General features: G+C 36.4%; 1 protein-coding gene across 1 annotated transcript in view; it reads right to left on the minus strand.

The window, feature by feature from the left end:
- Positions 1-13,478, minus strand: part of luzp2 (leucine zipper protein 2) — a 157,026-nt gene that overhangs the window by 12,431 nt on the left and 131,117 nt on the right. The window contains exons 8-9 of the mRNA XM_073850651.1: positions 11,613-11,687; positions 11,199-11,366 (exon numbers count right to left, since the gene is read on the minus strand). Coding sequence (XP_073706752.1) covers positions 11,199-11,366; positions 11,613-11,687 — 243 coding nt within the window. The remainder of the gene's footprint in view (positions 1-11,198; positions 11,367-11,612; positions 11,688-13,478) is intronic.

The raw sequence follows: 13,478 nt of genomic DNA on the forward strand, positions 1-13,478 counted from the left end.
TGATAATACTCAAACATGATACAGTGAGATTTTGATGCAGTAATACAATAGGCTTTCAATGAAGCAACTCAACATTCCTTCGTTACTAGTTCTAAAGTGACGTTTTGGAATTAGTAACGAGAAGCTTATGCTCAGCTGACCAACCGTCAAACTTTGATTTGAATTCGTGGCGGAAGGAATAGTTCGCACAAAAGAGGTTTTTTGAAGACACCCCGTTGTTATTTTTTTATGCATTTACACACTCGTGCCGTCGAACTGTTGTATAAATGCAATATCACACTCGTAGACTTGAGATATGGCTGTATATCGGCACTCTGTGATTACCTACGGCAGTCGGCCTGCGGCCTCGTGCCTACGGCGAATCACAACTGTGCCGATATACAGCCATATCTCAAGTCTACGAGTGTGACTGTCATGTCGTTTTTAAGTTGTTTATCGTCAGAGATGCGCTAACAACATTAGCGCGAATGCTAACGCTAGTGCTAACTGTATGTGTGTGCGTCTGTGAGTGAGAGAGAGCGAGAGAAATAGAGTATGCACTTTCCGTACATAATAAAACGTAATATTGTGGGAAAAACATGGACATAATCTGTCGTTTTTATCCTGTTGTTTACCGTATGTATTAGTTTTGCCAGTGTCACTGTAGCTTTTGGTTATTTTGCCGTTTTGGGCTGTAAGGACTTTTGAAATAACTGAAATGTGTGGCAAAGTGATATAGACATGTACTGCGGTCAAAAGCTGCCTGGAACTACGTTCGCCGTGCGTTTCCCTGAAAATAATGCACACCTCTAGAACGTTCGTCAGCCAATCAGATTCAAGCATTCAATGGCCCTGTAGTATAAACACTTTTATTTTGTATGTGAAATAACTCTAGGTAAACACTGTCAAATCGATTAATCATGATTAATCGCATTCAAAGTAAAAGTAATAATAATTTTTTTTGTATACTGTGTGTATTTTTATATATATATATATATATATATATATATATATATATATATATTGTATATCAGCACTCTGTGATTACCTACCGATATACAGCCATATCTCAAGTCTACTCGTGTGATATTGCTCATATATATATATATATATATATATATATATACACATTACACACACATATGCAAACACAAACTTATATTTCGAATGTGAAAAAACCTCTAGATTAGCACTGTCAAATCGATTAACTCACATTCAAAATAAGTTTGCGTTTACATAAAATATGTGTACTGTGTATTTATATATACATATAAATATACACAGCGCACACACACATATTATGTAAACACCAAATTTATATTCTGAATGTGAAAAAAAAAACTGCGCTGTCAAACCAATTAATCACATCCAAATTAAAAGTTTGTGTTTACATAATATATGTTTACATAATATGCACACATACATTATGCAAACACAAACTTTAATTTTTAATGTGATTAATCACGATTAATTGATTTGACAGCGCTAATCTAGAGTTGTTTAACCTTATAGACAAATGCAATCTGTAATGCATCAGACAGACTGAGCCAGCATGTAAATGTATCTCAGATTATATGTGCTGAAACTCAGCTCTGGGTAAATCAATGTTAGTGTGAATTAAAGAAAAAATAACAGTGGGGGATGAGGCTTCTAGCAAAGCTCTTCACACATCCTATCACTCATTTACTGAGCAAAGACAGATGAGATAAATACTACAGTAACAAACTTCATACAGTCTCTGAAGCGTCTCTCTGGAGGAGTAATGATATAACAATAATCAGCTTAGGGGCTCTCTGCTCCTCAGAGTGAATGAAATAGAATATGACACACTTATTGCTTCCCCGTTGCAAATCAGCATGATATCCGTAGAGGCCTAGTTTTTGGTAAGCCACTTTTAAACATAGTCATTTGGTATTGACTTGAGTACTCACTTATGTACTAAGATGTCCAAACCTGAAAGGAAAATGTGTATATAACTTTAAATAGACTGTCACTTTTATTATCTTATCCACAGGTACAGAGCAGATTGAAAAACTTTGTTTTGCGTTAGCAGTGATTCCAGTTATTGAAGGCTTTGAGATAGTTGTTAAATTTCAAGTAGCAGTTAAAAAGCCCTTCTGTGCTGAAAGTTTGCACATTTCACTTCAGGACATATCCATGAATCTTGTATCAAGCCCACGGAAGTCTTGTTTTTACATCAGAAATGGTGTGCTATATTTCAATTCAAACAACTCTCTTGAGAAGCCCAACAACGTCAAGACAAGACGCCGTTGGGTGAGTGCTGTAAAGAGTTATTAAAATTAGGGTTTCGTGTCTGAGTTATTTGTACAAAACACCTGCTTTAATTAATCGGCTTAGCCTCCTTGGTTTAAGATGAGCTAATTAGCGGATGTTTGGTAGAGATACCTGCAGGGAAAGCAGCGGTATAAATATTTCGCTTCTCGGTTTGTTCAGATTGTCAGTTAATTAACTCTGTTAACTGTACAGAGTGAATCGAAAGAGCTAACATCATCCATTTCCATGATTTCCAGCATCATCATGATCAGTGTTTTGTTGACGTCAGCTGTTGTTGGGTTGAAAGGGAGGATCCAAACTTTTAACTTTTGACCTCTTACCTTTTTTGACAAATCAATGCATTTCAATTACTTGTCTTGGTGACCTTTATACTGCTGTATACTTGTAGTATGACTACAAGTACATGATTTTTAGATGAAGTATGTAATTTCTGCACCACTACCGACATAATGGAATTGCTGAAATATTTTTTCAAAAAGGTTTTCCAGATTCTCCTAATTTTTCATTGTTTACACACTTTACCTTCCAGATAACATATTTATTATGATGCACAAACGTAGGCCTGAATATAGCAACTACAACAAATCAACAGCAATCTGAGGTCTGTCTCAAAAGGCAGTCTAATTGGCTTCCCAATTCCCTTTGCATGGAGTTGACAGGCAATCTGACCAATCAAAATGCTGAATTTACATTTACAATTTACATTTTGTCCAACAAACCAAACAGGAGAGTAGATTAACATCAGTGGACTGAATTTAAAACGGTGTGAATTGACGTCTTGCTGCGGATGAAAAAATATACCTTCTGATGTTAATTCATGTTTTTTTCATTCTATAACTAGTAAAGAGGAAGAAATGATTGGTTGAAATGCTGCTTAAACTAAGGTAATACAGTGATCTGTCACAACACATTAAAGAACCACAAAATTGTATTTGTTGTTTAAATTTCTTTTAAATGACACAGTTTGAAAGCTGAGACTTTGTTTCATACCAAAAGTAACATGATCTGTCTTGTCTGTTTTTTTTAATGATTATGTTATTTAACCATTCATAGGCTACGTCAATAATCCTGACATATACAGTGCCTTGCAAAAGTATTCACACCTCTTAATTTTTTTTCATGTTTTATGTTGCTGCCTTATCTTAAACTGCTTTAAATTACTTTTGTTCCACATCAGTCTACACTCCATACACCATATTTGAACATGTTTTAATATTTATTAAAAATTAAAAACTTAAATGATTTCATTGCGTAAATATTCATACTCTTATCTAGGACAGTTGAAATTTAGCTTGTAGATGTTACTACACTTCAAGTAAAGTTAACCTGTGGCAATGATTTTGAGTTGCACACAACTCTCAATAAATAGTCTGAAAAATGCATATCAGAGCAAAAAACAAGCCCTAAGGTCAAAAGAACTGCCTGTAGAGCTCAGAAACAGGATTTTTGCAAGGTTTCAGAAAAAATTCTGCTGCACTGAAGGTTCACAGAAGTGAAGTCATGTAGTCTCCGTTACCCTTAATGGAAGAAGTTTGAAACAACAAGGACTCTTTCTAGAGCTGGCCTCCTGGCCCAAACTGAGCATTTAATGGAAAAGAGCTTGGTTAGATTCTTTATGGCAGCGTGGCCAAACTAAATCCTCTCCTCAGTTTACAAAAAAGCACCTAAAGGACCCTCAGGCTGTGAGAAACAAAATTCTCTGGTCTGATGAACCTTAATTCCAAGCATCATGTTTGAAGGAAACCAGTCGCTGCTCATCATCTGCAGAGTACCATCCAAAAAGTAAAGTGTGCTGGTAGCTGCCTCATGTTGTGGGGTTGTTTTTCTGCGGCAGGGACTGAGGGACTCATCAGAGTAGAAGAAAAGCTCAATGCACCAAAATACAGAGATAGCCTTAATGAAAACCCAGTCCAGAGCATTCAGAACCTCAAAGTGGGCAGAAGCTTCACATTCCAACAGGACAATAACCCTAAGCACACAGCAAGAGTGGTTTATAGACAACTCTGTGAATGTCCTTGAGTGGCCCAACCAAAGCCTGGGCTTGAACCCAATCAAACATTTATGGAGAAACCTGAAAATGTGTGTCTGCCTCCATCCAAGTAGACAAAGCTTGAGGGATGAAGAGGTGAGGAGAAAAATGGCAGGTAATTGCCAAATGCTGATGTGAAAAGCTTGTCGCATCATACCCAAAAAAAACTTCAGGCTGTAAAGGTGCTTCAGCTAAGTACTGAGTTAAGGGTATGAATACTTATGCAATGTATTTATTTTAGATTTTTTATTTTTAACACATTTACAGTATGAAGTTGTGACAATTCTCTTTTTGCTTTGTCATTATGCTGTATGGAGTGTACAGTCGTGGCCAAAAGTTTTGAGAATGACAAATATTAGTTTTCACAAAGTTTGCTGCTAAACTGCTTTTAGATCTTTGTTTCAGTTGTTTCTCTGATGTACTGAAATATAATTACAAGCACTTTATACGTTCCAAAGGCTTTTATCGACAATTACATGACATTTATGCAAAGAGTCAGTATTTGCAGTGTTGGCCCTTCTTGTTCAGGACTGGGCATGCTCTCAATCAACTTCTGGGCCAAATCCTGACTGATAGCAACCCATTCTTTCATAATCACTTCTTGGAGTTTGTCAGAATTAGTGGGTTTTTGTTTGTCCACCCGCCTCTTGAGGATTGACCACAAGTTCTCAATGGGATTAAGATATGGGGAGTTTCAAGGCCATGGACCCAAAATTTCAACATTTTGGTCCCCGAGCCACTTAGTTATCACTTTTGCCTTATGGCACGGTGCTCCATCGTGCTGGAAAATGCATTGTTCTTCACCAAACTGTTGTTGGATTGTTGGAAGAAGTTGCTGTTGGAGGGTATTTTGGTACCATTCTTTATTCATGGCTGTATTTTTGGGCAAAATTGTGAGTGAGCCCACTCCCTTGGATGAGAAGCAACCCCACACATGAATGGTCTCAGGATGCTTTACTGTTGGCATGACACAGGACTGATGATAGCGCTCACCTTTTCTTCTCCGGACAAGCCTTTTTCCAGATGCCCCAAACAATCGGAAAGAGGCTTCATCGGAGAATATGACTTTGCCCCAGTCCTCAGCAGTCCATTCGCCATACTTTTTGCAGAAGATCAATCTGTCCCTGATGTTTTTTTTTGGAGAGAAGTGGCTTCTTTGCTGCCCTTCTTGACACCAGGCCATCTTCCAAAAAGTCTTGGCCTCACTGTGTGTGCAGATGCGCTCACACCTGCCTGCTGCCATTCCTGAGCAAGCTCTGCACTGGTGGCACTCCGATCCTGCAGCTGAATCCTCTTTAGGAGACGATCCTGGCGCTTGCTGGACTTTCTTGGACGCCCTGAAGCCTTCTTAACAAGAATTGAACCTCTTTCCTTGAAGTTCTTGATGATCCTATAAATTGTTGATTTAGGTGCAATCTTAGTAGCCACAATATCCTTGCCTGTGAAGCCATTTTTATGCAACGCAATGATGGCTGCATGCGTTTCTTTGCAGGTCACCATGGTTAACAATGGAAGAACAATGATTTCAAGCATCACCCTCCTTTTAACATGTCAAGTCTGCCATTCTAACCCAATCAGCCTGACATAATGATCTCCAGCCTTGTGCTCGTCAACATTCTCACCTGAGTTAACAAGAATTACTGGTCCTTTAATGACAGCAGGTCCTTTAATGACAGCAATGAAATGTAGTGGAAAGTTTTTTTCGTGATTAAGTTAATTTTCATGGCAAAGAAGGACTATGCAATTCATCTGATCACTCTTCATAACATTCTGGAGTATATGCAAATTGCTATTATAAAAACTTAAGCAGCAACTTTTCCAATTTCCAGTATTTATGTAATTCTCAAAACTTCTGGCCACGACTGTAGATTGAAGGGGTATGAAAACTTTCGCAAGGCACTGTACAATTTATGATATTTAAAAATAAAAAAGGAGTTAATTTAGTTAAAAATGGCACTTTATAAAAAGGTTCCATAATTATAAAGTGCTAATTAACAAGAACTAACAATGAAAAGTACTTGTAAACCATTTATTAACCTTAGTTAATGGTAATTTCATACTTTATTTATTATTCAAATAAAAATTGTTGCTATTATTTAATGGACCTGTACTTGTAAATTAAAATAAAATTTCATGCAGATAAATGTATAAAATAAATACCTTTTTTAATAAATGCACAATATTTTTAACACTTCAAATGACTAAGCTTGCCTTTTATACTGTTTGTGGAGCTATATAAATTATAAAGTTTAATAATCCATTTGCACTGTTACTTGCATAATGATCTCTTGAGCTTCAGTGAAAAAATGAATCACTAAATAATCTACTTAACAGAGTACTTACTAACAGGCAACTAGCACAAACACATAAATGTTACATGCAATTTAACAAGCTACAGCACATGGCATCTATCAACGGCTGTTAAATATGAAGCGACTATCATTTAAAACTGGCTATTTGTTAAAACCACACGTTGATGAATCTTTCAGCAGCAGGGACTAGTGTGCGCTGGCTGACAGTATAGGTTTTGCATGGCTGTTTGGAAAGGATTAGGCTCATTATGTTCCTAACAGTTGATGAATAGGAATTGTAATGAAATGCTGAATGAGCCACTGTATAGGGGACTAAATGTATTCTGCTCATCCACTTGATTTGAGTGGTAGAAAATTATTTGTACTTGAGAGGCAACCATGGACAGATGTTTTATAATAACATGTTTAATCTTAAGGGAACACATCTTGACTTTGGTGTCAGGGTTGACGTTTGTGTTGAAAGACTCAATGTGAGACATTTCATACAAAGATTCTGAAGAAATCAATATAATTTTTTTTTTTTTTGGATTCTCAATGATGATGTATTTTGAATACCATGTCCAAAGTTCAGTGTCTTTCTAAGTTTCTAACATTTTCTTTCTTAAAAATCAGCTTATTTTGGAAAAAAAAAGGCCTGAAGGCTGAAGCCTCGTTTTATGAGGTCTTTTGATGTTCTCTAATATTGTTCTGTGGAGACTTTTCGCTTATGGACAAGAGTTTTGGAGCGTAATCAAAAAGCACGGCTCTGTCCTCTGGGTAGTGCTTATAAGCATTGAGATTCTTAGCAACACTGAGTGCTTCTGCGTCATGTAAGGAGAAAAAATAGAGGCAGATTTTCCCACACTGCTTGCTAAATAAATCAAGCACTGTTAATGGTTTGTGTTCTCAGCACAAGAGAGATTCCTTTCTTAACAGGTTGGATGTCAGTATGCCTTTTGTGGATTATGGCAGTTAACCCTTAGATTACAATGTTGCTTCATAATAACAAACCTGTTTTCTTCACTTTACAATAGCATGATGCACATGAGATGACAATAAAATTGTTGAAGGATTAGTTAACCTCCCCCCCAAAAACCTTGAACTATGTGCACTATATTTCAGGTATTTTAAAGTTCTAAAATGTGTGATAAACAGAAAGTCAGCATGAAATGAAAATTCACTATTTTAATGCATGTGTTATGTGGGAGTGTTCTAACTTTTTTTTTTTTTTTTTGTCCTTGATGTTGCTTCCCTAGAGCCAGGGTTGTAACACATGTTATAGATAAAAGAAAGAAAGAAAGGTGATTATTGTGCTGAGACAGGTAAAAAAAAACACATTATTTTCAGTCCACTTTAGACTTAACTTTAACTTTTCAACTACCGGTCATAAAAGTATTAGTACGCTGTCTGCTTAATATCTCCTAACACTTTTTGATTGTCTCCCAACACATATTCTAAGTAACTTTGCAAGTACATGTCAGCTTAATAACCCTAACATAACAGTCTACTTAGACTTTAATGAGAGTTAGTTGACAAGCAGTTGCAAATTAATGAGTTAGCTGACATGACATGTAGTTGGTAAGTTACTTATAGTTAGCACAATGTCTAAATACACTGTTTATTTATAGCATAAATAAACAAGTATTCTTGTGTGCACCAGTTTTTATCACGTCCTGACTGTCAGACAGTCTAACATCGATAACAACTGAGATCCCACAGTGTGACATGACCATCATGTTTGTACAGTCTGACAAGTACAATCCTAAGGACTTAAAAAAAAAAAGTGCACAGTGTGTGCCCGGCTTTAGTTGCTTATTAGCATGCACATTGGCTGTTTATTGGTAATATTTTTCATTACCATATTCTAAATCCCTTAACCTTGCCCAATACCTAAACTTAACAAATATCCGACTAACTTTAAAGGGGATAGTTCATTCAAAAATGAAAATTCTGTCATTAATTACTAACCCTAATGTCATTCCAAACCTGTAAGACCTTTGTTCATCTTCAAAACACAAATGAAGATATTTTTGATTAAATATTTGATGAGACCCTGCATAGACAGCAACGCAGCTCTTACCACATACCGTATACGTCTATGGCGCAGCTCCGACACAGCAACCGATAATCGTTACGCTATTCTGCTTGTGTTTATCAGCCACAGCTCCGCATGTGTTTTGACCCTCTCTCTATACCCCACACATTAACGGCACGGTTCAAAAGTGGCTACCGGAGCAGTTTGTGGACACTTTAGTGAATGCTTGCATTTATACGAGCCACCCTGCAGCTCGCTGAAGCATCCCAGAAGCGGCTGTCCATGCTACATCGCTAAAGTTAGGCAAATTCCCCACCTCGTCCCTCCCCATTTATTTGAATTATATTCTAATTGACCACGTTGTAACATCGTAGTATCCAGAAAACAAATGCTGTAGTCCAAAGGAGCCGTTCGTTGTAGTTCTTGAAAAGGGAAAAAACTAAATAGCTCCCTTTGGAGTGGACTTTGAAATTTGTAACTTTGTGGATGTTTTTTATGCCCAAACATACACACCACACACTGACTAAAATTCAAAAAGTGAAAAAGCATAATAGCCCCTTTAAGGACATTGTTAAAATAGTCCATCTGACAGCAGTGGTTCAACCTTAATTTTATCAAGATACAAGAATACTTTTTGTGCGCAAAGTAAACAAAAATAACTTTACTCAACAATTTCTTCAGTGTTAGTCTTTGATGCACATTCACAACAATACCATTTAGCAATGCACCGACAATTATTAACAATTACTACCTTTCTGGGCCTTGAACATGGAAGTTCCAGGGGTCAGAAAGCTCTCAGATTTCATCAAAAATATCTTAATTGGTGTTCCAAAGATTAATGAAGGTCTTACAGGTTTTGAACTGCATAAGGGTGAGCAATTAATGACAGAATTTTTTATTTTTGAGCGAACTGTCCCTTTAAAAAGCAGTAAATAGGAGTTTATTGAGGCAGAAGTTGTAGTTAATATTTCATTAATAATGTGATCAAAAGAGTCACTTTGAATTATAAACTCAAAATACACCAGGCCTTTTATTTTGAAGTGTCTGTGATTTACTACTTATAGCTGAACAGTCAAAAAGATGGAGACAAAATATGCACTCTTGTAACAAGAAATTACAATATAAACACCAATAATTTATGAATAGTAGAAAATCACTTGGAATAAATTGCGCTACTGTTTGATTGTGAACTTTGCACCTGCAGATTTTTAGTGAATACAACTTTCACACTGGTCTTTTTATCAAATTAAGCTATCATATGGATTCAGCAGGCTCTGAATATAGCAAATTCTATCATGACAACTCTAAGAAGATTTAAGCATGGTAATAGATATGACGATGTTAACGTATTTTATATCTTGGCGGAATAAATCTGAACTGCTGCTGCCATTGGCTATTGCTGTTGTTGTGGATTATTGCTGCTGCAAAACAGAAACTTGCTACTACCTAAACATACACTGATACAGTGTTGTGAGTATTTAAGACATACTGCTGCTGCACAAGTAGCATATACAATAACTCATAGCAGATCTATACAGGTGGAGCTGGGGACGTGGAGGTTTTCAGAGGAACTCTGAAAGCGTGCTGCAAAATGCTCTAGTGAATGATAAGCAGCCATTTAAATGTGAAGCAGCAAGCTCATTGGCTGCGTATGCAATATGATCAGCTTGTTGCAAATAATTTAACTATACGCCATCTATAGTTTCATGAAAGAACTAGTCATTGCTCTGCTGTAAAAAACAGCATATGCTGGTTAGGTATGTTTTGGTGCTGGGATGCTGGTTTTAGCTGGTTTATGCTGGCCCTTTGCTGGTTTATGCTGGTCCTTGACCAGTAACATGACCAGCATAAACCAGCAAAGGACCAGCATTAACCAGCTAAGGACCAGCAAAGGACCAGCATAAAGCAGCAAAGGACCAACATAAACCAGCTAAAACCAGCATTCCAGCACCAAAACATACCTAACCAGCATATGTTGGTTTTTTCAGCAGGGTGTAGATTATTGCTGCTGCAAAACAGGAACTTGCTACTGCCAATACATACACCGATACGGTGCTGTGAGTATTTAAGACATACTGCTGCTGCACAAGTAGCATATATAATAGCTCGTAGCAGATCTATACAGGTGGAGCGGGGGAGGTGGAGGTTTTCAGAAGAAATCTGAAAGCGTGCTGCAAAATGCTCTAGTAAATGATAACCAGCCATTTAAATGTGAACCAGCAAGCTCATTGGCTGCGTATGCAATATGAACCAATCAGCTTGTTGCAAATAATTTAACTATACCCCATCTATAGTTTCATGAAAGAACTAGTCATTTGAATGCATACATTTATGGTACTTGTGCCATTTTATAAAGTTGACAGCTGCAGTGCCTATTCTAATTCTGTGCTGAATACTGAATAAATAAATAGCTTAACGAACTATCCCTTTAATATTTGAAGGAAGGACTTCATGAATAAAACAAACTAAAAGCCTGTCTTGGTCATTCTATGTATGCTGGCCATTTAAAATCTATGTCTGTGCTTTTTCATCAAATTCAGAGAATGGCTTTTTGTCAGGATGTTAGTACCTTTGCATGCGGCTGCTGAAAGGTGACTCTTGAATTGTTGACCAGGGCAGAGTACCTCAACAGGTTGGTAGGTGTGGCTGGAAATCTGTGTAAACTTCCTGTCTGGCTGTGTAGGACAGACGAGAAGCAGATATGCACGGTGTCCTTCAGGGCTTTCAGCTGTGACTCCTGCAACAAATTAAGTGCGACATCACATGAGATTAATGGGCAAATGTTTATCACGCTGTCATCTTATCCTTTTGTCCTCAAAGCATCTATCTGTTCATTTGCTCCACGCTCTCTGTCAAAATTGCAAAATCCCTGGCCTAATAAGATAATAGAATTCATTCTCGGAGTTTACATTTTAAAAGATAGCAGAAGAGAAAAACAATAAATCACAACTGGAATGATGAAACGGATCGGCTTCTGACTTACCTTATCCAGCGCTGCCTTCTCCAGTTCATCTTTGGCTACTTTGAGTTTATTCTCCAAGTCCATCAGTTGCTGACCCTGCACAGAAGAGCCATTTACCCTCTTATTTTCTTATGAAAATGACATAAGTTTTATGATAAAATAAAAATAAGAGGCATCATACAAAATGATTTAGTACTGACCTGAATAAGATATTTTACATAAAAGAAGTTTACATATAGTCCACAAGAGAAAATAATAGTTGTATTTATAAAAATGATCCCATTCAAAAGTTTACATACGCTTGATTCTTGTTACCATGTTGTTACCTGAATGATCCACAACTGTGTTTTTTTGTTTTGTTTTGTTTAGTAATAGTTTTTCATGAGTCCCTTGTTTGTCCTGAACAATTAAACTGCCCACTGTTCTTCAAAAAAAGTCCTTCAGGTCCCACAAATTCTTTAGTTTTTCATCATTTTCATATATTTGAACCCTTTCTAACAATGACTGTATGATTTTGTGATCCATCTTTTCACACTGAGGACAACTGAGGGACTCATAATCAACTGTTACACAAGGTTCAAACACTTACTGATGCTCCAGAAGGAAAAACAACACATTAAGAGCTGAGGGTGTAAACTTTTGAACAGAATGAATATTTTCTTTTTTCTTATTTTGTCTTAATATCATTTTTTTTCCCCATTTAGTACTGCCCTTCAAAAGGAAGGCCAGAAGATACGTACATGTTTTCCAGAAGACAAAATAAGTTAAATTTACCCTGATCTTCAAATTCATAAAGTTCATAAAGGCTCTTAATGCATTGTGTTTCCTTCTGAAGCATCAGTGAGCATTTGGACCTTCTGTAATAGTTGTGTATGAGTCCCTCAGTTGTCCTCAGTGTAAAAAGATAGATTTCAAAACCATACAGTCATGGCTTGAAAGGGTTTAAATACATAAAAATGAAATGTACTGTTGAACAACTATTACTAAACAAAAAATTTCTAGATCATTCAGGTAACAACACAGTATTAAGAATCAAGTGTATGTAATCTTTTTAACAGAGTCATTGTTTATAAATTTAACAATTATTTTCTCTTGTGGACTATATTTAAATGTCTTTTATGTAAAATATCTTCTTCAGGTCAGAAAAAATAACATGAGTTTTGTGTGATCCCTCCTATGTTTAGTAAAATAATTAGCATTTAGCAGATTCTGCAAGGTGTATGTAAACTTTTGACCTTAACTGTATATTTTAATTGGTTTTCAGAAGTCTAGAGATGCTTATATTTAGCATTTTTAATCTTAACACAAACATGTGTATACAGAATTATATAAAATTATCCAAAAATTGTCTGTTTATTTCAAAGTTTAAAGTATATTTGAATCCTGTTTGCAGACATTGTGGATAATGAGCAAACTAACTAAAGAAACCACAGTTTATTTTCTGCTAGATTAATTTTTAGATCTTTTCATCTCTAGATTCATCTATATAGAATATATTTTGGGTGGCATGAACTCTAGTGTGAATGCTTATATAATTGAGCGTGATGCTCTTCATTCAGGCAGAACTACATAATGACTCGCCCTCGGTATGTCATTAGTTTAGTTTCATAAATATTGCTATATGACTGTGATGCTGTTTGTGCAGTCGACAACAGACTCATTGAGATGTGAACAGGTGATAGAGATTGCCCATCTGGGATGATTAGCACAGTTATCTGGGAGATGAAAAGTAGCATGCTTGGATATAAGAGAGAAATTCTGTATTCATTTTTTACAGAATGAACTTAAATGTTCACACAGTTTTCTTAAGCATGAACACACCATGATTTTCACAAGTATGAATGTTCCTGAAACCATAAAAAAGATGAAGAGTCAGTTTGTTTGTGC

Source organism: Garra rufa, chromosome 11, assembly GCF_049309525.1.
Source record: "Garra rufa chromosome 11, GarRuf1.0, whole genome shotgun sequence".
NCBI lineage: Eukaryota > Metazoa > Chordata > Actinopteri > Cypriniformes > Cyprinidae > Garra > Garra rufa.